This window comes from Staurois parvus, unplaced genomic scaffold, assembly GCF_062004578.1.
Source record: "Staurois parvus isolate SC_StPar_1 unplaced genomic scaffold, SC_StPar_1.0 ptg000548l, whole genome shotgun sequence".
Lineage (NCBI taxonomy): Eukaryota > Metazoa > Chordata > Amphibia > Anura > Ranidae > Staurois > Staurois parvus.
Window position 1 is genome coordinate 7,527,202 of NW_028318344.1, and position 26,897 is coordinate 7,554,098.

At 45.0% G+C, this 26,897-nt stretch overlaps 1 protein-coding gene across 1 annotated transcript in view; it reads left to right on the forward strand.

Annotated features, from left to right (window-relative positions):
- Nucleotides 1-26,897, forward strand: part of GRIN2D (glutamate ionotropic receptor NMDA type subunit 2D) — a 526,055-nt gene that overhangs the window by 169,929 nt on the left and 329,229 nt on the right. Inside the window, exon 5 of the mRNA XM_089690985.1 lies at nt 25,927-26,095. Within this exon, the coding sequence (XP_089547111.1) occupies nt 25,927-26,095 (169 nt within the window). The remainder of the gene's footprint in view (nt 1-25,926; nt 26,096-26,897) is intronic.

Below are 26,897 nucleotides of genomic sequence, written 5' to 3' on the forward strand. Positions count from 1 at the left end.
GGCCCCTATATACCGCCTCCTCCTGCTGCTGCCAGGTCCAGAGTCTCTCATGGGTCCCTGTACGGCCTCCCATTGCTGCTGTCTCCATCGCCACACTCTGCTGCCATGTGCCACTTTCAGGTCTCTTCACACTGCTGGTGTGTTAAATTTTTTGACATAGGGTGCAGGCAGATTACGGGCCTCACATAGCTGCTGCCAGGCCCCTAATCTGCCATGGGCCCCTATATACCCGCCTCCTCCTGCTGCTGCCAGGTCCAGAGTCTCTCATGGGTCCCTGTACGGCCTCCCATTGCTGCTGTCTCCATCGCCACACTCTGCTGCCATGTGCCACTTTCAGGTCTCTTCACACTGCTGGTGTGTTAAATTTTTTGACATAGGGTGCTGGCAGATTACGGGCCTCACATAGCTGCTGCCAGGCCCCTAATCTGCCATGGGCCCCTATATACCGCCTCCTCATGCTGCTGCCAAGTCCAGAGTCTGTCATGGTCCCTGTACGGCCTCCCATTGCTGCTGTCTCCATCGCCACACTCTGCTGCCATGTGCCACTTTCAGGTCTCTTCACACTGCTGGTGTGTTAAATTTTTTGACATAGGGTGCAGGCAGATTACGGGCCTCACATAGCTGCTGCCAGGCCCCTAATCTGCCATGGGCCCCTATATACCGCCTCCTCATGCTGCTGCCAAGTTCAGAGTCTGTCATGGGTCCCTGTACGGCCTCCCATTGCTGCTGTCTCCATCGCCACACTCTGCTGCCATGTGCCACTTTCAGGTCTCTTCACACTGCTGGTGTGTTAAATTTTTTGACATAGGGTGCAGGCAGATTACGGGCCTCACATAGCTGCTGCCAGGCCCCTAATCTGCCATGGGCCCCTATATACCGCCTCCTCCTGCTGCTGCCAGGTCCAGAGTCTCTCATGGGTCCCTGTACGGCCTCCCATTGCTGCTGTCTCCATCGCCACACTCTGCTGCCATGTGCCACTTTCAGGTCTCTTCACACTGCTGGTGTGTTAAATTTTTTGACATAGGGTGCAGGCAGATTACGGGCCTCACATAGCTGCTGCCAGGCCCCTAATCTGCCATGGGCCCCTATATACCGCCTCCTCCTGCTGCTGCCAGGTCCAGAGTCTCTCATGGGTCCCTGTACGGCCTCCCATTGCTGCTGTCTCCATCGCCACACTCTGCTGCCATGTGCCACTTTCAGGTCTCTTCACACTGCTGGTGTGTTAAATTTTTTGACATAGGGTGCTGGCAGATTACGGGCCTCACATAGCTGCTGCCAGGCCCCTAATCTGCCATGGGCCCCTATATACCGCCTCCTCATGCTGCTGCCAAGTTCAGAGTCTGTCATGGGTCCCTGTACGGCCTCCCATTGCTGCTGTCTCCATCGCCACACTCTGCTGCCATGTGCCACTTTCAGGTCTCTTCACACTGCTGGTGTGTTAAATTTTTTGACATAGGGTGCAGGCAGATTACGGGCCTCACATAGCTGCTGCCAGGCCCCTAATCTGCCATGGGCCCCTATATACCGCCTCCTCCTGCTGCTGCCAGGTCCAGAGTCTCTCATGGGTCCCTGTACGGCCTCCCATTGCTGCTGTCTCCATCGCCACACTCTGCTGCCATGTGCCACTTTCAGGTCTCTTCACACTGCTGGTGTGTAAAATTTTTTGACATAGGGTGCTGCAAGATAACGGGCCTCACATAGCTGCTGCCAGGCCCCTAATCTGCCATGGGCCCCTATATACCGCCTCCTCATGCTGCTGCCAAGTCCAGAGTCTGTCATGGTCCCTGTACGGCCTCCCATTGCTGCTGTCTCCATCGCCACACTCTGCTGCCATGTGCCACTTTCAGGTCTCTTCACACTGCTGGTGTGTTAAATTTTTTGACATAGGGTGCTGGCAGATTACGGGCCTCCTATAGCTGCTGCCAGGCCCCTAATCTGCCATGGGCCCCTATATACCGCCTCCTCATGCTGCTGCCAAGTTCAGAGTCTGTCATGGGTCCCTGTACGGCCTCCCATTGCTGCTGTCTCCATCGCCACACTCTGCTGCCATGTGCCACTTTCAGGTCTCTTCACACTGCTGGTGTGTTAAATTTTTTGACATAGGGTGCAGGCAGATTACGGGCCTCACATAGCTGCTGCCAGGCCCCTAATCTGCCATGGGCCCCTATATACCGCCTCCTCCTGCTGCTGCCAGGTCCAGAGTCTCTCATGGGTCCCTGTACGGCCTCCCATTGCTGCTGTCTCCATCGCCACACTCTGCTGCCATGTGCCACTTTCAGGTCTCTTCACACTGCTGGTGTGTTAAATTTTTTGACATAGGGTGCTGCAAGATAACGGGCCTCACATAGCTGCTGCCAGGCCCCTAATCTGCCATGGGCCCCTATATACCGCCTCCTCATGCTGCTGCCAAGTCCAGAGTCTGTCATGGTCCCTGTACGGCCTCCCATTGCTGCTGTCTCCATCGCCACACTCTGCTGCCATGTGCCACTTTCAGGTCTCTTCACACTGCTGGTGTGTTAAATTTTTTGACATAGGGTGCAGGCAGATTACGGGCCTCACATAGCTGCTGCCAGGCCCCTAATCTGCCATGGGCCCCTATATACCGCCTCCTCCTGCTGCTGCCAGGTCCAGAGTCTCTCATGGGTCCCTGTACGGCCTCCCATTGCTGCTGTCTCCATCGCCACACTCTGCTGCCATGTGCCACTTTCAGGTCTCTTCACACTGCTGGTGTGTTAAATTTTTTGACATAGGGTGCAGGCAGATTACGGGCCTCACATAGCTGCTGCCAGGCCCCTAATCTGCCATGGGCCCCTATATACCGCCTCCTCCTGCTGCTGCCAGGTCCAGAGTCTCTCATGGGTCCCTGTACGGCCTCCCATTGCTGCTGTCTCCATCGCCACACTCTGCTGCCATGTGCCACTTTCAGGTCTCTTCACACTGCTGGTGTGTTAAATTTTTTGACATAGGGTGCTGCAAGATAACGGGCCTCACATAGCTGCTGCCAGGCCCCTAATCTGCCATGGGCCCCTATATACCGCCTCCTCATGCTGCTGCCAAGTCCAGAGTCTGTCATGGTCCCTGTACGGCCTCCCATTGCTGCTGTCTCCATCGCCACACTCTGCTGCCATGTGCCACTTTCAGGTCTCTTCACACTGCTGGTGTGTTAAATTTTTTGACATAGGGTGCAGGCAGATTACGGGCCTCACATAGCTGCTGCCAGGCCCCTAATCTGCCATGGGCCCCTATATACCGCCTCCTCATGCTGCTGCCAGGTCCAGAGTCTCTCATGGGTCCCTGTACGGCCTCCCATTGCTGCTGTCTCCATCGCCACACTCTGCTGCCATGTGCCACTTTCAGGTCTCTTCACACTGCTGGTGTGTTAAATTTTTTGACATAGGGTGCAGGCAGATTACGGGCCTCACATAGCTGCTGCCAGGCCCCTAATCTGCCATGGGCCCCTATATACCGCCTCCTCCTGCTGCTGCCAGGTCCAGAGTCTCTCATGGGTCCCTGTACGGCCTCCCATTGCTGCTGTCTCCATCGCCACACTCTGCTGCCATGTGCCACTTTCAGGTCTCTTCACACTGCTGGTGTGTTAAATTTTTTGACATAGGGTGCTGGCAGATTACGGGCCTCACATAGCTGCTGCCAGGCCCCTAATCTGCCATGGGCCCCTATATACCGCCTCCTCATGCTGCTGCCAAGTCCAGAGTCTGTCATGGTCCCTGTACGGCCTCCCATTGCTGCTGTCTCCATCGCCACACTCTGCTGCCATGTGCCACTTTCAGGTCTCTTCACACTGCTGGTGTGTTAAATTTTTTGACATAGGGTGCTGGCAGATTACGGGCCTCACATAGCTGCTGCCAGGCCCCTAATCTGCCATGGGCCCCTATATACCGCCTCCTCATGCTGCTGCCAAGTCCAGAGTCTGTCATGGTCCCTGTACGGCCTCCCATTGCTGCTGTCTCCATCGCCACACTCTGCTGCCATGTGCCACTTTCAGGTCTCTTCACACTGCTGGTGTGTTAAATTTTTTGACATAGGGTGCAGGCAGATTACGGGCCTCACATAGCTGCTGCCAGGCCCCTAATCTGCCATGGGCCCCTATATACCGCCTCCTCCTGCTGCTGCCAGGTCCAGAGTCTCTCATGGGTCCCTGTACGGCCTCCCATTGCTGCTGTCTCCATCGCCACACTCTGCTGCCATGTGCCACTTTCAGGTCTCTTCACACTGCTGGTGTGTTAAATTTTTTGACATAGGGTGCAGGCAGATTACGGGCCTCACATAGCTGCTGCCAGGCCCCTAATCTGCCATGGGCCCCTATATACCGCCTCCTCCTGCTGCTGCCAGGTCCAGAGTCTCTCATGGGTCCCTGTACGGCCTCCCATTGCTGCTGTCTCCATCGCCACACTCTGCTGCCATGTGCCACTTTCAGGTCTCTTCACACTGCTGGTGTGTTAAATTTTTTGACATAGGGTGCTGGCAGATTACGGGCCTCACATAGCTGCTGCCAGGCCCCTAATCTGCCATGGGCCCCTATATACCGCCTCCTCATGCTGCTGCCAAGTCCAGAGTCTGTCATGGTCCCTGTACGGCCTCCCATTGCTGCTGTCTCCATCGCCACACTCTGCTGCCATGTGCCACTTTCAGGTCTCTTCACACTGCTGGTGTGTTAAATTTTTTGACATAGGGTGCAGGCAGATTACGGGCCTCACATAGCTGCTGCCAGGCCCCTAATCTGCCATGGGCCCCTATATACCGCCTCCTCCTGCTGCTGCCAGGTCCAGAGTCTCTCATGGGTCCCTGTACGGCCTCCCATTGCTGCTGTCTCCATCGCCACACTCTGCTGCCATGTGCCACTTTCAGGTCTCTTCACACTGCTGGTGTGTAAAATTTTTTGACATAGGGTGCTGCAAGATAACGGGCCTCACATAGCTGCTGCCAGGCCCCTAATCTGCCATGGGCCCCTATATACCGCCTCCTCATGCTGCTGCCAAGTCCAGAGTCTGTCATGGTCCCTGTACGGCCTCCCATTGCTGCTGTCTCCATCGCCACACTCTGCTGCCATGTGCCACTTTCAGGTCTCTTCACACTGCTGGTGTGTTAAATTTTTTGACATAGGGTGCTGGCAGATTACGGGCCTCCTATAGCTGCTGCCAGGCCCCTAATCTGCCATGGGCCCCTATATACCGCCTCCTCATGCTGCTGCCAAGTTCAGAGTCTGTCATGGGTCCCTGTACGGCCTCCCATTGCTGCTGTCTCCATCGCCACACTCTGCTGCCATGTGCCACTTTCAGGTCTCTTCACACTGCTGGTGTGTTAAATTTTTTGACATAGGGTGCAGGCAGATTACGGGCCTCACATAGCTGCTGCCAGGCCCCTAATCTGCCATGGGCCCCTATATACCGCCTCCTCCTGCTGCTGCCAGGTCCAGAGTCTCTCATGGGTCCCTGTACGGCCTCCCATTGCTGCTGTCTCCATCGCCACACTCTGCTGCCATGTGCCACTTTCAGGTCTCTTCACACTGCTGGTGTGTTAAATTTTTTGACATAGGGTGCTGCAAGATAACGGGCCTCACATAGCTGCTGCCAGGCCCCTAATCTGCCATGGGCCCCTATATACCGCCTCCTCATGCTGCTGCCAAGTCCAGAGTCTGTCATGGTCCCTGTACGGCCTCCCATTGCTGCTGTCTCCATCGCCACACTCTGCTGCCATGTGCCACTTTCAGGTCTCTTCACACTGCTGGTGTGTTAAATTTTTTGACATAGGGTGCAGGCAGATTACGGGCCTCACATAGCTGCTGCCAGGCCCCTAATCTGCCATGGGCCCCTATATAACGCCTCCTCATGCTGCTGCCAAGTTCAGAGTCTGTCATGGGTCCCTGTACGGCCTCCCATTGCTGCTGTCTCCATCGCCACACTCTGCCATGTGCCACTTTCAGGTCTCCTCACACTGCTGGTGTGTTGAATTTTTTGACATAGGGTGCTGGCAGATTACGGGCCTCCTATAGCTGCTGCCAGGCCCCTAATCTGCCATAAGCCCCTATATACCGCCTCCTCATGCTGCTGCCAAGTCCAGAGTCTGTCATGGGTCCCTGTACGGCCTCCCATTGCTGCTGTCTCCATCGCCACACTCTGCCATGTGCCACTTTCAGGTCTCCTCACACACTGCTGGTGTGTTGAATTTTTTGACATAGGGTGCTGGCAGATTACGGGCCTCCTATAGCTGCTGCCAGGCCCCTAATCTGCCGTAGGCCCCTATATACCGCCTCCTCATGCTGCTGCCAGGTCCAGAGTCTCTCATGGGTCCCTGTACGGCCTCCCATTGCTGCTGTCTCCATCGCCACACTCTGCCATGTGCCACTTTCAGGTCTCCTCACACTGCTGGTGTGTTCCATTTTTTGTCATAGGGTGCTGGCAGATTATGGGCCTCCCATAACTGCTGCCAGGCCCCTAATCTGCCATGGGCCCCTATACCGACTCCTCATGCTGTGACGTTGCAACAAGGTGGAATTCAACCCTACATATGTTAGACCGCCTTTACGAACAGCAAAAGGCCATCACAGATTTCCTGATGTTAAAAGCAGATAAAGGTACTCCCTGTGTAACTTAGATGTCAGCCATTGGCAGCTCATGCGTGACACCTGCGCTTGCTCAGGCCCTTTGAGGAGGCCACGCTATTCGTGAGTCGGCAGGACTATGGGATGAACGACGTCATTCCTCTGTTGCACGTCCTGGAACAAATGCTGTTAACAATGGCTGGTCAGGGTGCGGTAGACGTGGCGCACAGATCTCAACGCCACATGGCCCCTGTGGGGGCAGGACTGGAAGAAGAGGAGGAGGTAGAGGAGGACATTGGTGCTCAGGAATTATTGAGTGAAATGGGTGGTTTTTCCACTCAGCGGACAGGAGTGGAGGAGCAGGAGCATCTGGTAGAGGAGGAGGAAGAGGAGACAGAGGACCTAGACGCACCGTGGCAGTATGCTGTGGAGATGGAGGCAGGGAGTCCCTCGCATTCCTTGGCACAAATGGCCCATAGCATGCTCGGTTGCTTGCGTAGCGACAGCCGAATAATAACCATCAGACAGAGGGATGACTTTTGGCTGTCCACCTTGTTGGACCCTCGCTACCGTTCAAAAATGGTGGCCTTTTTCACACCTGCTGAGAGGGAGGCCAAAATAACGTACTATAAAAAACACCTATGTAGTCAGCTGGTCTCTGCCTGTCTGCGCCAACGTCCATCCTCAGACACTGTGGGCCCTGTGCGCTCGTGTTCCGCTGCCATGGCAGCAGGGGAGGGGTGGGGTGGTAGGAGCAGTGGCAGCTCCACCAGCAGCGGCTGCCTCAGTCTGCAGTCGATGATGAGTAGCTTTCTTCACCAGCGCAGTGAGGAAACTACTAACCAGCCGCAGCAGCAGCAGCAGCATCAGGTGGACCTGGAGCAGGACCTCAAACAACAGGCTTAGGCCTACTTGGACAGCACCCTGCCAACCGAGGTAGACAATCCCCTTGACTACTGGGCAACGAAACTTGACCTTTGGCCCCAACTAGCTGAATTTGCCCTTGAAAGGCTGTCATGCCCGGCCAGTAGCGTGGCATCGGAGCGCGTGTTTAGTGCGGCAGGAGGTATTGCAACTCCGCGGAGGACACGACTGTCCACCCAAAGTGTGGAGAGACTGACGTTTGTGAAAATGAATCAGGCGTGGATTAGTCTGGATTTCAAACCACCAGTTCCTGACACAACTGACTAAATCCGCCATGAATCATGCCCCAAACATGTGCCACTTTCAGGTCTCCTCACACTGCTGGTGTGTTCCATTTTTTGTCATAGGGTGCTGGCAGATTACGGGCCTCCCATAGCTGCTGCCAGGCCCCTAATCTGCCATGGGCCCCTATACCGCCTCCTCATGCTGCTGCCAAGTCCAGAGTCTCTCATGGGTCCCTGTACGGCCTCCCATTGCTGCTGCCTCCATCGCCACACTCTGCCATGTGCCACTTTCAGGTCTCCTCACACTGCTGGTGTGTTCCATTTTTTGTCATAGGGTGCTGGCAGATTACGGGCCTCCCATAGCTGCTGCCAGGCCCCTAATCTGCCATGGGCCCCTATACCGCCTCCTCATGCTGCTGCCAGGTCCAGAGTCTCTCATGGGTCCCTGTACGGCCTCCCATTGCTGCTGTCTCCATCGCCACACTCTGCCATGTGCCACTTTCAGGTCTCCTCACACTGCTGGTGGGTTCCATTTTTTGTCATAGGGTGCTGGCAGATTACGGGCCTCCCATAGCTGCTGCCAGGCCCGTAATCTGCCATGGGCCCCCGTACCGACTCCTCATGCTGCTGCCAGGCCCGTAATCTGTCATGGGCCACTGTTGTCGCTTGTTGGCATATTCCGCTCGTTCAGATGCTCCTTCTCCTGCTACTCCTCTTCACGGATTCCGTCAGCAGTCTTTCTTGGAATCCGTTTCCAAGAGACAACAGTTTGCGAGCACGCACCCGACGGTGCAGAAGCTGAACGTCCTCCTGTCCAAGTTGCTGCTGCCAGGCTCGTAATCTGTCATGCGCCCCTGTACCGCCTCCTCATGCTGCTGCCAGGTCCAGAGTGTGTCATGGGCCCCCGTACCGACTCCTCATGCTGCTGCCAGGCCCGTAATCTGTCATGGGCCCCTGTACCGCCTCCCCATGCTGCTGCCAGGTCCAGAGTGTGTCATGGGTCCCTGTACGGCCTCCCATTGCTGCTGCCAGGCCCGTAATCTGCCATGGGCCCCTGTACCGACTCCTCATGCTGCTGCCAGGCCCGTAATCTGTCATGGGCCCCTGTACCGCCTCCTCATGCTGCTGCCAGGTCCAGAGTGTGTCATGGGTCCCTGTACGGCCTCCCATTGCTGCTGTCTCTATCGCCACACTCTGCCATGTGCCACTTTCAGGTCTCCTCACACTGCTGGTGGTTTCCATTTTTGTCATAGGGTGCTGTATGGCCTCCCATTGCTGCTGCCTCCACCGCCACACTGTGGCTCCACACTCTGGTTTTGGCCCCGTGACTGCCCAAATGAGTGAAGTGTGCGGTGATTCTAAGATCGACGGCACTCATCTGCATGTCATACTGACTGACAGTATTATTTCTCTTCCCCAGCAGACTCCAAGGGCATTTAAATTAAAGGTACAGTGTTCTGCACTAATATTAAGTCTCTCTGAAGCCTAGAAACACCCTTTTTTAAGTTAAATTCACAGCGAATTTATTCGACTCGAATCGAATATTGTCCACGAATTCGCCGAATCAGTCGAATCGAATTTTTCATTTCTTCGCTCATCTCTAATAGTAACATGTCATCTGATGACTTCCACCTTGTAGAACACTGAAGGACTGCAGAGAAAATGTAGATTGTTTAGGCAATGTCAAACCATAAATACCAATTATGTCCTTTATTAAAAACAAATCGAAGGTGACTTGTTTCCTTGCTGTTAACACTGCTATACATCTTTCCATTAAAGGGACAGTACTCTTACCAGAACTGTCCATAGATGATCAAGTGATGACATATTCTGTAATGGCAGAATTATTTACTAATAGCAGTCCCTGGTTTAGTCCTCTCGTATGCTTGTAACATAATCTGATCAATTCAAAGAGCTCCATTTTCTAATTTAAAATAAGGTTGTGCTGTAAACTGTAGATGGTTCTTTTTTTAAGATGTTCAGGAGCTACAGAAAATTAAGTATTAGAAGGTCTTTAATAATTTATGTGTAAATACTTATATGCATCACTTATTTAAAGAGAATACACAATCTTTTCCTTGTTTGCTGGATATACTGTACATGTGAAAGAGATCACTCTATCTCTTTCTCTACCCACTCTAAAACCAAAAATAAATATTGTAGATATTGCAGCATATCAGTCTGTAGATACAGTGGCCTTGTTATTATTCCTCTTTTCCTTTATTTTCTTTTTTCTTTTAATTTCTTCTGGTGATTCGCTCCAGTTTTAGTAAATCTACACCTACTGTATATGTCAACTTACAAAAGTTGCACCATTCGCCTGCCCCTGTCAGCTCTCAGGAAACATCATCTCATTCAACTGCTCCTCCTTTCACAGAATGTGATGCACTGTGAAACAATAATAGTAAAAGTCTTGTAGATGGTGGAGAGGGCAGAAGTCGGGAGAGCAGCACACCTTTTCTCATTTGCAAAGGTTGCTTTTTCCGTTTTGATTTTACGGTTCCTTACACTGTGCAATTTTGTTGATGTAAACACAGCTGTGTGCATAGACTGAAACAATACAATATAGCTGCAATCAGAGCTGTAAAAAAATATGATTGGCTTTAGAAAGTAGAGCCATTTACCTGCAAGAACTATGTTAAAAAGATACATATTCATGTCCCTCTTGTTCAAAAGTTTTATTTCTTGTTACTGATTTTCCTTAAATGTTATAATTTCTTATTTTTCCAATATATAGCTTAGATTATCATAGACAAAGTAATGGACTGACAATTCCTTGCATAGACTCTCTGGACATAATGAAGGTGACTGCAGAGATAACCTGACAGAGCATCTTGTCCAACAGCCCTCTGAATTTTCATCTATTCAGTGAACATAACAACCTGCCCTCACTGATAAGGTTTAATTATGATCTCTACTGTAACGTGTCCTCTAAAACCTCAACCAGGGACTACTTAGCCTTAAGAGTATATTTAAAAAACAATTACAATGAATTACAAATATAAAAGTCCACACAAATTCTTCTCTTTTTATTTTAAATACCTTGGTCTCCACCAGCTTGGTGCACAAAAAAACTCAGTTGAAGTAAATATTTGTGACATTTTCTAATTTTACTTTCCCTGGTTAACAAAGAACAGTATTCAATTAATGGTTTTATTTTCTTTCTCTTTTGTCCCCAAAGATAACTGGAACAAAATTGCAGTGATCAACTAAATGTAAACAAAGAACTAATAATGTGTAATGGCATAGTTAGTTGAGTCCAGATTTTTATTCTCAGCTAAACGGTTAAGAGCATTTTTTATTTTTAGGGGACCCCAGACTTTTTTGCATGAGTACATCACAAGGGTACAAATTCACACCAGTTTAAGATATCCCTGAAGCATGTACATTGGTGAATGTCCCTCATGGCAGTGCCCAACCACCCATTCCTTTTTTAACAAAAGCTTAAAGATTTTTTAAAAAAAGGACAGCATAAAAACAAAAAAAAATAGAAGATCCTTCTTGCATGGTCTTTAATGGGATTGCCTGGTTCACTCATCCCTAATCAATACATATTTTTATTTTGGCAGGGGCTTACAGATAGACAGTTTCTCTTTAAACCAAATAACCCTTCAGGTTTCATCATAGAAATGCTCACTTCTCACTTTAACTCTAGCTTAGCATAATTCTGCCTTTTCAAACCTAAGAGTCTGTAAAGCCTAACAGCACATAGCTAAGGCCACAGGCAAGACATGTCCATCTTTTGCTGTCTTGCCTGCTGAGCCATGACCTTATCTTTGTTTTGCCTGAAACAAAGTATGGCGTAAGATACACAGTATTTTTAAACTGAACAGTCACAAACGTTTTGAATCTCCCTCTCAATTCTTCATCTTATGACGGAGACAATTTAACTCACATAGCAGCTAGAGTGAGAAAAGGTCATGGATCCCTTTCCCAGCCATCAAAGTGACGAAGTGGGTGAAAGAACGAACAGTTTAATGAAGAGTTGTGGTGTCATGACGGAGAGAAAAAAATCTATTTTCCCTCCAGATAAGAGACTTGTCTCCCTTTTCTTCTGTAATCTGCTGCTTTCTCTCTCCACTCATGTCCTTTTTCCAAGCTCTTATTTTTCTTTTTTCATCCTAAATTCATTTGTATGTCTTAGTTGCCAGGTAAGCTGAACAAATCACTATATCAATGGAAAGGGGGAATAAATCTGTTACCTGAATCAATCTGTACTATAGAAGCTTCTTTGTGTCAAGGAATAGAGTGTATACTTACATGTACAGGAGGGAATAAACAGGCTTTTGACAGATCATTTTCTGTCTGAAATGCACATACACGAGATAACACATAATATTAGCACATGACATTACCACTGAGAGCAATGCATGGTTCCAACTTGTCTTTACTTAATAATGAGAAAACAATTAATTAGGGATGAGCTAACTGGGCAAAGTTCTGTTCATTGGAGGTTTGGGGGACTTAGTGGGAAGTTCTCAAAGAATCTATTCAAAATTTTCAGGGCTATTTGGCCAGCTAATCTTGAAAAGGACATGGGTAGATGGGCACTGTCAAGGATTATATGTGCCAATGCAAAACCAATTTTTTTTAAATACAGATCAGCAGGAAGAGAGTAATTTTATGAGGTTTAAAGGGCAAAACTAAAAATACACAAACCTTTATATAACATGTTTGGGGGATGTATGTGAAGTTATAGCACAATATGTAGTTGCTTAAAAGTAAAAAAGAAAATGGAAAAAATGGGATAGGCTTTCCTTTAGAATTTAGCCTGGGTGGCCAAGAAAGGAGGGCAGAAAGCATGTAGCACCACTTCTTGAAAAGCACATTGTAAGATCAGAGTTTCTTCACCACATCCTGTCCCTCTTAAAGGAACCTGGAATCCTCTTTTAGAATGTAAGGGGGGGGGAGATATCCTTCCCTCCTAGGGGAATAAGTACAAAGGTATATTGATACTTCTTGTTATCCATTTCCCCAAAAATGTAAGTAGATGAAAAAACCTGCACAGTGAAAAAAGTAAACAATGGCACACTATGTAAGTCCATCATATATCACTTTGTAGATGGTCAGTGTTTCTCCACTGTCACAATGACCTGCCACCTTATGATGCTGTCCTGCCACACTACTGCCACAAAAGGGATGTGGAGGTTTGGGGGCGGGGAGGAGAACTATAGGAATCTGAAACCCCCCTTTTAGTTAATCGTGGCAGCAGGAAAACATTATGTGGTGGTCCTGCTTGTTGCTGGATTTATATCACTGAACAACGTGATTGATGATGGATTTACATTTAGGGATATTGTTCACAATTTTATTAGAAGACTTTGTTACAGCATGTGTGTTTGTTTACTTTTGACTTTTTTGGTGGACTGGGTAACAAGGGGTAATATTGCTGCCCATACTCATTCCCCTAGGGGGGATATCTTGGGGCCCCTATAATATAAATGAGGATTCGAGATCCCTTTAACCCCCACACAAACCCCTCCAACTTTTAAGCTACAGGATGTTGGAAATCTCTTGTCTCACAACATTGGGATAAGGTACCTTTTGGAAGGGGGGGGTGTTGCCACTTCCCCCTGCAAGGTACCCTTCCAATATTGATAAGTACATGGCCTGGTTTAGTACTGGAAGGTGGGTGCACTGTGGCTGCTTTCCCAATTCTGCACATCTAGGTCGCATTCTGCATGATAAGGATCTGGTATGAATTTATGCTGGGGAAGAGACCCTTGTCTCACAACTTTGGAACAGAGTGCTTGTAGGATGGGGCAGGCTTTACCACAGGTGATACAGTCAGTGGACATTTCAGGAAAAACTGGCTGAAATGTACAAAACACATAAAGTACAGGCAAATATTTTACGTCAAGAATAAAGAGACCAGGTGATACAGCAGTGTAAAATTGTCAAGCAGCAGGACATTTTAATGAACTAGCCTCAGCTGCACTAGATAAAGACTGGAACAAAAACACAAGTAGGGGTTTTACTATAAGGATTAGAATACAACTGCGAAACATTGGCCAGCAGTAGGACAGTTTAATTCATGGATAATAGGCCTAACTGGTATATTACTATTGTCAGGGCTCCAGGGTATGACCAGAGGTATGTGACTGACGCAGGGAAACGCAGACTTCAGATATGTTATAAACAATATAATTTATTAATACTAACAATACAAACATAAACGCAGTGCAATACTAAAACATAACACAGTGAAAACGAACCAAACCAAACCATCCACAGATAACAGTACATACAATGCAAGCGTCGTCAGGCAGGCCAGGTCAATAACAATCGGGCAGGTAGGTACAGGGGGAGCAAGCGGAGAATGGTCGGGGTCACAAGCCAGGTTCAGCAGGTAGCGGGCAGCGTGGTACAGAGGGTCAGGCAGAGGGATGGTCAGGAACGAGCCGGGGTCAGAGCAGGAGAGGGTCAGCGTAATCAGAACAGGCAGAGTTTGGCAACAAGGAAACGTACTAGCAGGAACACAGGAACAGGAACAAGAATGCAGGATTACAAGATACAGGGCCCAGGAAAAACACACACACCAAGGCCAAGACTGCAGGTCTGGCCATCACTTAAATACACCTGCATAAGCAGTTTCAGGTGTTTGGCTGGCTGCAGGGTTGAGTCTCTGATTGCTGGGAGCACCCGCTGGCCAGCCCTGGTACTGCAGCCCACCAGGCAGGTGAGTCCCACCATTACTGGCAAGTCCATTCCTAAGAACTATTATATTTACTATAGAGTTGTGGTGCGGTAAATGTGAGCGATCGAAAGGCAGCTACAAAAATAGATGATCAGTAGTGAATACTGCACTTTAAGCACCTTAAACTTAAAACATGTTCTATCAATATAAAATAAAAAACAAACCCCCAAAATAAATGAAATCCCCAAAAAAGTCCCCTTAAAACAAAAGCCCCTTTTTTTAAAAAAAAAGGAAACCTTGCAGCACACATACACAAAAATTGCTAAGGATGGGAAAAAAGCTAAAAGTGACCCCGACTGCATATCAACCACAAAATAAAATTAAAGGCACAGAAAAATCTCACAAATATTAGGAACAAAAAGAGACAGCAAATGAGGTTATTTAGGCGCACCCTGAAAACCCATCTCTTCAGGGAAGCCTACCCCGCCCGCACCTAACAGCCGATCTCCTCCACTCGTCCTACCACTCCATCCCCCACAGCCATTTCCTCCTGTACCACTATCCCCTCCCTCCTAGATTGTAAGCTCCAAGGAGCAGGGTCCTCGAACCCCTCGTGTATTGCATTGTTACCAGGGGTGGACTGACAACTCATGGGGCTCCCGGGCAATAGGGGATCATGGGGCCCCTGTGTCCTTGCCCAAACTCAAAAAAGCCTATGAAAAAGTTACCAGAGGAATCCCATGGGGCCCCCTACTGACCCCGGGCCCTCGGGCAGTGCCCGAATTTCCAAATGGTCAGTCCGCCCCTGATTGTTACTGTATTGTCTCATGTACTGTCTCCCACTATAATGTACAGCGCTGAGCAAACTTTTTGGCGCTATATAAATACTGTATCATAATAATAATTTGCCCTAATAGCTAGTATGTTGTAATAAGAATTAAAGTACAGTTTCTTAACCCTTAACTCTCACTTTTTTTGCCATCTCCTTGTACAGTTTTTTACTACAGAAACTTCTGCTTTCTGTCATTACAGCTTATATTTTCCCTCCTTATATGATCAGGGGCTGGCTTATTCAAAATCACCCTTTATGGACCATCTAAGGCTGGTGGTCATGGTTCAATATCACGCAGTGTACTATAGCTTAAAAAAAAATTTCCAGGCAAATCTGGACATAAATGCACCAGAACCACACATATTTTGAACCTGCAGGATTTACCATGAACCATGTTAGAGGCAAATCTGAACCTCATCCATAATAACAAATTTGGACATAAATGCACCAAAACCACACATATTTTGAACCTGCAGGATTTACCATGAATCATGTTAGAGGCAAATCTGAACATCATCCATAATAACAATTTGCACACAGTTCTTTCAGGCTTTTTTATTTGCATTCAACAAATAATAAAGTGGTGACCTGGAATGTAAAATGTAAAGACTTCATCCCTATTCAACATATACAATACAAGAAATGGTTTTGCCTATGGGACTTGAGGTATGACACATAGCGGGGTTGTATATTATCAATTTATTCAACAAAACATGAAGTTGTTCATACATACATCAGAGGGTTGAGAATAACAATTTGGTTCTTATACAAATCAAATGTGCAGTGCTAATCAATCAAATGTAACAGTCCAACAAAATTGTGCTCTTGTACAAAATGTCCAAAATATTTGCAGATAGTGCTTCCAGAGAATCCAAAAGGAGAAAAAAAGGGAGTGCCCACTAGTTCAATATCATTGAAGGGAAAGAACACCTCGGAGGTCCGGTGGTAGTAAAAACAAAATGGAAGCTTACTAGAACTATTTGGCTTTTTAATTAATTAAACAGCCAACAGCACTTTAGGGATTATCCCCCAAACTGATCCTTGGTGGATGATGGAATACCGTTCTAACCTTAGACTCCACTCAGACTCAGGTCTCAGGTCTATGAGCATATAAGACATAAAACCTCAGAGTGTAGTATATCCTTATGCAAAATATATTTCAAACAACAATATTGCACTCTACCTTTTTTTTATATACAGTTAGGACTGCAGATAATACTGGGGTGCCGTGAGGAGGCTCTGCAGCCTATGAATGTATTTGTAAATGTGTGCAAACTAAACCCCTGCTTTTAATATGAACTGTTAGACAGGAAAATCTAGTTGGTTGCAGGCTGGTTGGCTTGACAAAGGGTAACAAACGTATGACAAAACGCATTGGACAGTGCCTAACCTGATGTCACCATTCTTAGTGATTGACGATTGGAAGGAACGCATAGCCATTTGTATGTTTGCTGCAGCTTTGTGAATACTATGGTCATTTCCATTTTAACACATGTGAGTGCAATATTGTTGTTTTAAATACATTTTAAATAAGGGTATACTGCACTATGAGGTTTTATATCTTATATGCTCATGAACCTGAGAGTGGAGTCTGAGTAGAGTCCAGGGTTAAAACGGTAGTCCATTATCGGCCAAGGATCAGTTTGGGGGATAATCCCTAAAGTGCTGTTGGCTTTTACATTCACTTTAAAGCCAAATAGTTCTGGTAAGCATCCATTTTATTTTTACTTCCACTGGACCTCCAAGGTGTTCTTTCCCTTCAATTTTATTGGTCTAGTGGGCACTCCCTTTTTTATCCTTTTGGATTCTCTGGACCCACTATGACCATATTTTGGATTTTTTTTACAGGAGCACATTTTTGTTGGATTGTCACTTTTGATTGATTAGCGCTGCACTTTTTCATTTATATTCTCTGAGGTTGGTTGTATCTGATTAACTGTGCAAGCAGCTTTTTTATTCACTATATGTTTATCTGAGCACAGGAATAAACATGTTGTTATTGAATTTGGTTCTTACATCTGACAAGCATCAACATAAGATATACAATTCTTAAAATAACCATTCTATTTAATATTTCAAAGAACATATCCAATAAAAAAGGCGAGAATACATTCTAAAACTCAACGTGTTTCATGAATATTATCTTCACTTCCTCAGGAGTAGATGCCTTCCATATATCGTCTGTAAGCTACAAAATGTCAAAATATTTTTTTATATTTGTTATATTAACCACTTGCCCTCCAAAGGATTTACCCCCCTTCCTGACGAAGCAATTTTTTGTGATACGGCACTGCATTACTTTAACTGACAATTGTGCGGTCATGCAGCGCTACACCCAAATGAAAATTGTGTCCTTTTTTTCCCCACAAATTGATCTTTTCGTGGTGTTTGGTTGCCTGTGCGTTTTTATTTTTTGCGTTATAAGAAAACAATAGACTGACAATATTGAGAAAAAAACGATATTGTTGACTTTTTGCTATTAAACATGTCCAGTAAAAAAAATTTAAAAAAATAAAATTTCGTCATAGAATTAGGCCAAATTGTATTCTGCTACACGCCTTTACTAAAAAAATCCCAATACATGTAAATTAATTGGTTTACGTGAAAATTATAGCGTCTACAAATGGCAGTATATATATTGTGATCAGTGACTTATAGCGGGACTGTGGGACAGTAGTGGGCATTCTGATACTGGGGGGCGGGACTGACCAACTGCCACTGACATCCCACTGGCACTAATACAGTGATCAGTTCTAAAAAAAAAGCACTGTCACTGTACTAATGACACTGGGCAGGTAGGGGTTAACATCTAGGGCGATCAAAGGTTTAATTGTGTGCTGTTTTACTGTGTTGCCTGTGTGTGCTTTACTGTGTAAGCACACTGCCTTATATTGCTCTGCTATGCAGAGCAATACAAAGCAGTGTACTGGTGCTGATGGGGGAGAGATCTGTATTGTTTACATACAGACCTCTCCTCTGTCAGTGTTCATTGGCAGGTGCCGATGGGGAATCTCCAGCCGGGACCTGGTGATCGACAGCTGTGGCCGCCAATGGCAGCGCGGGTAGGGCGGAATGCACGCGCATGCCCCTTTCCTGGAAATACAAAATCACGTATATATATACATGATTTTGCACAGCCCTGCCACCCTGTAGCAGTACTTCTGATATAGGGCGGTCGGGAAGTGGTTATAATACTCTCCTATAATAAAGGGGGAGGTCAATGCTAATTCTGCTGTTATCATTGGTTACTAAAATAGTACTTACAATCCAGCTTGATAATTGGTATAAAAACAATGGTGTAACACCTCCAAATGAGAATCGCTGCAGGTTGCCTGACCCGGGAGTTGTGAAAGGGGCCCAAGACACCCCAACAAGACAACCAGATGCTGTGAATGCCAATGTGTGGATAAGGATTGGAATACCAAAATCCTAACAAAGACAAGCACATACCCCTGTCAAACAGAAATGGAGGAGTATAATAAAAATATATATATATATTAAATGTGTACAATGCTCTGCCACCAAGCATAGAAAGAGAACAAGTGCCTAAATATTTCCTCTTTAAAGAAATGTGCATCAAAAATAGATTAATAAAGGTATTTTATAATGTCATAAATAACTAGAAAACATTATTTGCAGTCATCAGTGCAAGGTATGGAAACCATGGCTTCTTTGAAATAGGGTGTGCGGATCCAGTCGAAATAGCCAATCATGTTATGGCGAGGAAGTCAAATACAAGTTTAACACACTTTACTGGACACTATATGCTGCCATTGTTGAGTGTTTTCTGGATGCTTTTGTAGATGGCTTTTTAGCTAATTATTTGCCTATACGTATTTTCACTTGGTTATGTTATAGTAAGTATTTTAAGGTTCATGCACTATAATGTATCTTATTCCTGACTAAAATGCTCTCCACACAATACCTACAATTCTTATATTTTGGGAGCTGTCAGCATTCTTACAGTAAAGTATACCAGTTTGTTTCCATTTTAAATAGGCTATACAGTATCTACAAGACTGAAATTGTTTAATGTTGTATATTTTTTTTACATGTATAGATAACTGGTTTTAACAGGTGAGCTCTTTTGAAATGGATTTGCTTACAATCTAAGAATGGTCACTAAAGGTGAAGCTGTGCTTTTGGTAACAAGAATTCCAGCATGAGAAATGATTGAAGGTTATACAAAAACTTATGTCTGGGGTGCGCATGCGCGGCCGGCTCCGGGATGACAGCTCGATAGAGTGAGCTCCGTCCCGACGTGAGCCTTAACCGCGGCACACAGCAGACCCAGGGATACTGCAGCCTCTCCCCATAAATATACACAAAAGACCATAGCACCCTTCAGACCATGCCCCGACGCCGCAGATCACCAGGGCAGCCAGGGAAGCTGACGAGCTTCTTCCCAGCTCTCAGCCCCTGCATCCAAGATGGCGCCGGCTCCTCACAAAACAGTCTCCTCACACAGACAGAGGAAGACACAGCACAAACCACGGACCCCAGGCTCAAGGAGCCACTATACCCAGGAGACCCGGGTGAGTCCTCTCCAACCCTGTCTCCTTCTACTAGCAACCCTGCTAAGTCCAGACCCAGACTGGACATACAATCTGTTTCTGACCTTCAGCCTTCCTATCCTTATGCACTTACTGCTACTTCTACTCCATCTTTAAGCGAAAACTTTCCTGCTTCTGATCATCCTATCACTGAAATCTCAATGAAAAGTATGCTACTATCCCTGCGACAAACACTACATGATGACCTGACAGCAACTATATCGCAAATCTCACCCGCGGTACAAAATCAGGATCAACGCATCCACCACATTGAGAACAAAATGGGGGAAATGTTCACAGCACACAATGACCTCATAGACACACACGCAGACCATGGAGCTGACATAGAACAAATAAACCTAAAATTGTCAGACCTAGAAGACCGCTCCAGGTGCAACAATATTAAATTCTGCGGAATACCGGAATCTGTCACTACAGCTGACATAGTCCCTTACATCCAGCAATACATGCAGCACCTCATCCCTTCTCTAACAGATGTGGAGCTCGCCATAGATCGTGCACACAGAATACCAAAACCATTGTTCCTACCGGCCGCAATACCCCTAGATATCCTAGCACGCGTGCACTTCTACCACATGAAAGAAAAAAATCATGACAGCTGCTAGAAACCTTACCTCAATTCTGACATCTCAGGGGAATATCAAACTATTCTCAGATCTATCCAAACCACAAGAAACGTATTACCATAACAAAAGCGCTGCGGAACCATGGTATTGGCTACCAATGGGGTTTCCCCACGAATCTCATTGTTAATCATCAAGGAAGGCTCTACACAGTCAAAACCCTAGAAGCAAGCATCGAACTCCTGAAAACGTGGAACATCTTACCAGTGTACTCCCACCAATCCACCTCTACCCGACCACAACAAATGGACGCAGAATGATCCTGAACCAATAGTCCCAAACACCGTTCACTACCCAACACACTGGGTAACACCTCAAAACCATTAAAGGCTGGCACAATGCCCCTAACCAAACATTTCTAAACGTCAAGTTTTTCGTCAACATGACTTCTTTCTTGAGTCATGTATGTTCTTGTTCCCCCGTTATACAGTAGCAAAATGTGCTACACATGCTACTTGTATTTTTCACAAGTTCTTTTTAACCCCCTACTCACCCCACACCACCAGTCCCTCAAATCAACCTCTTTTTCCTCAAGCACCTCTATTACAAGCGGAAATACCCTCCTCAAACCAGTGATCATATCAAGTTCACTACTCCTTCTCTATGGAAGCTTTACATCTATGACAAAGGAAATTCCATCTTCTTCCACAACTTACGAACCATCTCTCCTACTCCATGCAACCCGTATACACCCAGCAATATGATTAGCATATCATCCTTGAATGTCCGTGGCCTTAACTCTCCTTACAAGAGATCCCTACTACAAAAAGAAGCTCTCTCTTTACAAACTGACGTCCTATTCCTCCAAGAATCCCTCTTTGCCTCCACCAAAATTCCCAAATTCAAAATACACCACTTCTCATCGATATATATGGCAACCAACCCAAAGAAAAAGAACGGTGTCATCACCGCCATAAGAGACTCCCTCCAATTCCAATATATCTCAGAAGTAGCAGACCCACAAGGCCGCTACCATATTTTGATGCAAGATCAACGAAATCCTATATATCCTGGTCAACATCTACGGTCCAAATATCAACCAACTCCAATTCTACAACAAAATAATCACAATCATCTCTACCCAGAGACAAGGCAGGCTACTATTAGGAGGAGACTTCAACATCATAAGCAACCAACTCCTGGACTCTTCTTCTAGTAAACGCTCTTCCAAACATACCCTTAATCGCTTTCTACACCACAACGATCTCTACGACATATGGCAATGTCAACACAGTACGGAAAAAGACTACACCTATTATTCTCTGCCCCACCTGTCCTACTCCAGAAGTGACTTTTTCATCACAGACAAGTGGACCCTACAACATATCACCTCCTCCAAGATCAGCACCATAACATGGCCGGACCACGCTCCAATTTCCATTACTCTAGACCACAATCAACATTCTACGATCTCTCGAATATGGAGATTGAATTCAACCATACTGAAGAATCCAGACCTCAGAAAACATATATTGGACGCTCATAATATGTTCTTTGAAATGAATGAATCACCTAATATCTCTATACTATGGTCCACTTACAAGGCATACATGAGAGGTATTCTTATTCAACTAAATGCCCCTATCTCTAAACAAAGAAACCAACAAATAGATGAACTCCTCATGTCAATTAAAACAAAAGAATTAAACAAAACATCCCCAAACCCCTCAACCTCTACTTCCCTCACCACAGATAGAAACAAACTCAGATTCCCTCCTACTTTATAAATACGACATCAACCTTCAAAAAACGAAAACTAAATTTTATTCCATGAGCAACAAAGCTAACTTCCTATTAACCAAAATGAATAAGCAGCGACGCTTAAAATCCAAAATATCCTCAGTTCATCACCCAACCACACATACCTCAACCACAAATCCACAAAAAAAAGCTAATGCTTTTGCGACCTATTACCAACAGCTATACAATCTTAAAAACGATCCTGACACCATCCAACCAACACTAACATCCACACAACAATTTCTTCACACAACCAAACTCCCCCAACTCTGCTCATCTCAACTTGACGCTATATCTACTCCGATATCTATCAAAGAAATAGAAAATATCATCAAAATCCCTCTTAACAAATCTCCAGGAAACGACGGTTATACGAACGAATTTGACAAATATTTTGCTCCTAATCTATCACCATACCTATCCAAACTCTTTAACCATGCAGTCACCACTGGGATATTCCCCAAAGACATGCTACAATTGATAATAACGACAATCCCAAAACCTGGTAAAGACCCGCAACTCATCCAAACTTATAGACCAATTTCCCTACTCAACATAACTTAAAACTTTATGCAAAAATTATAGCTCGCAGATTACTCCCTTATCTTCCTAACTTATTACACCCAAGTAGGATTCGTACCAGGCCGCCAAGCACCCGATGCCACCAGAAGACTTATATCTCTTCTCCACCATTTAGAACACACCAAACAGCCCTCAATACTCTTATCCTTAGATGCCGAAAAAGCATTTGATCAAATACATTGGCTATTTATGTGACTGACATTACAGAAATTTGGTATTACAGGATGGATGTTAACATCCATCTTATCACTATATTCCCTCCCCTCAGCCAGAGTATTAACAGACGGAACATTATCAGACCCCTTTGATATCACCAATGGCACTAGACAAGGCTGCCCATTATCTCCCATCATATTTGCATTGCTCATTGAACCCTTAGTCTCTAAACTCATGGATGACCCGGCATTCACTGGCATCAAACACCTTAACACTGAACACAAAATTAGTCTATTTGCAGACGACATCATATTGATGATTACCAACCCAACCAAATCCCTCAAAACAATACGCACGCACCTTCAACAATATTCAACGGTTTCTTATTATAAACTCAATGAGCCCAAGTCTTCAATCTTAAATCTCCACACACCACACCAAACCCAAATATTACTTGCTAAACAATTCCCCTTCTCTTGGGAAAAAAACAACATCCCCTACCTAGGAATCAAACTCACCACAATAACGGACCAACTATTCTCCTCAAACCACAAAATACTACTCGAAACTATACCCCAAGCAATTGCCACCCTTCGCACCTCAGAACTTTCCAAATTAGGCCGAGTTGCGACTTTGAAAATGTACATCCCTACAAAAATCCTGTACATCTTTCGCACACTCCCCATACCAGTTCCTAACACCTTCTTCTCCAAATTACAATCGATTCTCTCCAGATTTTTATGGAACTCTAAAAAAAAACCTAGATGCACGACCAATCTCTTAATACGCCCATCTTCCAAAGGGGGCGCAGGCCTCCCACATTTAATATCCTACTATAATGCCACTCTTCTGGACCAAATATATTTTTGGTGGAATCCAACCAGAGAAAAAATCTGGTCTACAATGGAAACCTTACCCTTCCGTCCACTTAAACCTCAAATTTACTTCTAATTCCACCAATCTAACAAATTACCAATTAAAGCATCCATGTATCCAAGCCACCCTTCAAGCCTGGTGCAATCTTCTGACCATGGAATACGCAGACCCCAAACAAATTCTCACCCCAACTGACATATTACAATCCATCACACCCTCAATGGACCTATCCCAATGGGAAAAACGAAACATACACAAAATAACAGACCTCTATAAAGACCACACCCTACAACCATTTCAAAATCTCCAATCCACGTTCAATTTGCCTACCACTGAATACTTCACCTATTTAAGAATTGTCCACTGTATGCGAACAAAGAATATACCTCACAACATAAAAATTCCTAATACTGCCTATCTTTTCTTTACCAAGTCACAATACCCAGGTAAAGGCATCTCCACTTTCTACAAATACATAACGAACCTGCAATTTTCTTTAAAATCTACTTCTCTATCCAAATGGGAAAAAACACTTTCAGAAACAATTACAACACACACATGGAGCACAGCATTTAATACCACTTACAAATCATCCCGCTGCAGCTCGTGCTGGGAATCATATTTAAAAATCCTTCACCAATGGTACCTAACCCCGGTCAAATTAGCCATGTATTACCCAAAACACTCCTCCTCTTGCTGGCGACAATGCAGAGACATAGGCTCAACACTATTCATAATATGGTCATGCAAATCAATTAAATCCTTTTGAAAAAGTGTCTTCCAACTAATCTCTGAAATAACCCAAACAGTGATAACCCCAAACCCTTCACTCGCGCTTTTACACATTGGGATTGAAAAATTCCCCTATACCTCTCGTACCATCATTGTCCACATACTTTTCACAGCAAAAATCACTTTAACCAGATTATGGAACACCACTACTGCCCCTTCTCTCAAATCACTAATTACAGATTTTAATTTCCAATGCAAAATGGAAAAAAGATTGGCCTTCAACAACTCCACCCAATCCAAATTTAATTCCCAATGTACTAGCTGGTTACAACATCCTAATTGCTCAGTACAAGCCTGATTTCGTACAAACAATTGAACTACCCACCCATTTTAGACTGGTACTCCTCTCTCCACTCCATTACAATTTCCCCCTCCTCTCCCTACCCTCTTCCTTATCCCCCCCCCCGTTTAATCCCCCTTTACCATTTTCTACACCTCACCAAGGTTCAGTATATATCCAAGTCTACCTCTGCTGCTAGTGCCTACTCATAAGTTTGACCCCAGCCAAATGGTGGGGTAAACCCGTTCCAATACTGTATTGTATGACTGCAATTTTTACTGAACTGAACGTCATTATTACATTACTTTGTTATTGAAAATCTTCAATAAAAGTATATTGAAATAAGAAAACTTATGTCTGTTTACTGTTTGTCTTATGTCCGGCTTAAAGACAACTTTGTACTTTTTCCAAACTGACCATAAAACACACTGTAAGCATAAGAGCTGTTCAGGTAGTAGGCCCTAACACACAATTTTTTTGAGTTTAAGATAGCAGGCGTCGTAATTGCTACTCTAACATTACAAGGAAAGCTGGTAGGTATAGATTATATTTCTATACTTCTTTAAGATTCTTGTCTGATGTTTTTAAAAGAGTTTTTCTATTTCCCTAAAAAAAACCTCTTATCTGGGGAAGTTATGTTACTTGTTGCCATTAAACCTCTTTACATCATTTGTTACTTGAAAGCTGCCTTGATGCTATCAAAAGACTCAGATGTTCATTGACTTGACTTCAGTAGGTTACAAAGGCCACAATCAGAACCTGCCACACTGTTCAGGGCAGCTTTAGATTCTTCAGCAACCTGGCACTGTTCTATCGTGGATCCATAACATTTACTCTCTGCAGGTATAAGCATGGTGACATTTGGCCTATGCTCCCCTGGGGTGTTTGGTACTTTCTTTTTGGATAGAATGAGAAAACTTTTAAAATGCACAGTAACAGTTACCTACTGTGGAAACCAACAAACATATTACAAAATGAAGGAGAACAACAAAAAATATTGTACCAAATACATTTTTCATGCTTTTGTTAAAGACATACTGAAAATATTGTAAATTTGAGTAGAACTGTTGGAATTTCATAAGCCTGGGGTGGTAAATTCTTACACTTTTTGTCTCCCTTTTCCGCAGTCATGTGACAGACCCCATTATATTTGTCAAACAATGCTGTAAAGGATTCTGCATTGATATTCTGAAGCGCCTCGCAAAAACCATTGGCTTTACATATGACCTTTATCTTGTGACCAATGGCAAGCATGGAAAGAAAATTGAGGGAGTATGGAATGGAATGATTGGAGAGGTAATATCTATAGTCATTTATCAAAATGTTTACATCATCACTAGGTTGAAATTATATATTTATGATACAAGCTTCATGCACTTTATTTTATTTGTTCTGTTTGTTATCTAAAGCAGACCTGACAATATTTTTATACACTGTAGCCTTCAGTCAGCAAAGCAGTGCAAAGGGAGAAAAAAGATATGTAAAGCACAGTAACCTAGAACAACCAATCTTCTCTGATTACAGTAGACTAAATAGGGGTTGATTTATGTGGGTTCTCGCATTTGGCACATCATCTTTACTTTTTACTCTGCTTTTCTGAATAAGCCTGTGTGTGTTGGCTTGATAAGGCCAGAAGCAACGTTTCAAACATAGCAATCCACTGAAACTAATCAGACTTTACATTTGGCTGGTGTGACTAGATAAACTGAATTCTGATTTCTTTTTATTTGGTTACTGCACTTTACCCATCATTACATCACTTTGTGCTCTTGTATTGCATGTGTATTGAATATATATTATGAATTAAGAGGTTTTGTATGTTATTGAGGAAGCCAGCCTTTGAAGAATGAGAACTGAACAATGGCAGACTTTGTGTTTCTGTTTTAGGAAGATTTCTTTAAAATATGAAAGTTTCCAAGTAAAATTAGACTTCAAGTAAAACTTCTTAAATACAGGCCAACAATTAAACAAACAGTTGACAGCTATGCTATCAGCCAAATGATTTATAACTCTATATGGACACTTTTATGATTTAAACATCTCTGTTGGGCAGCACAGACAAGAAGGTGACGCTATTTTCTATGTTAGAGTTAAGAAT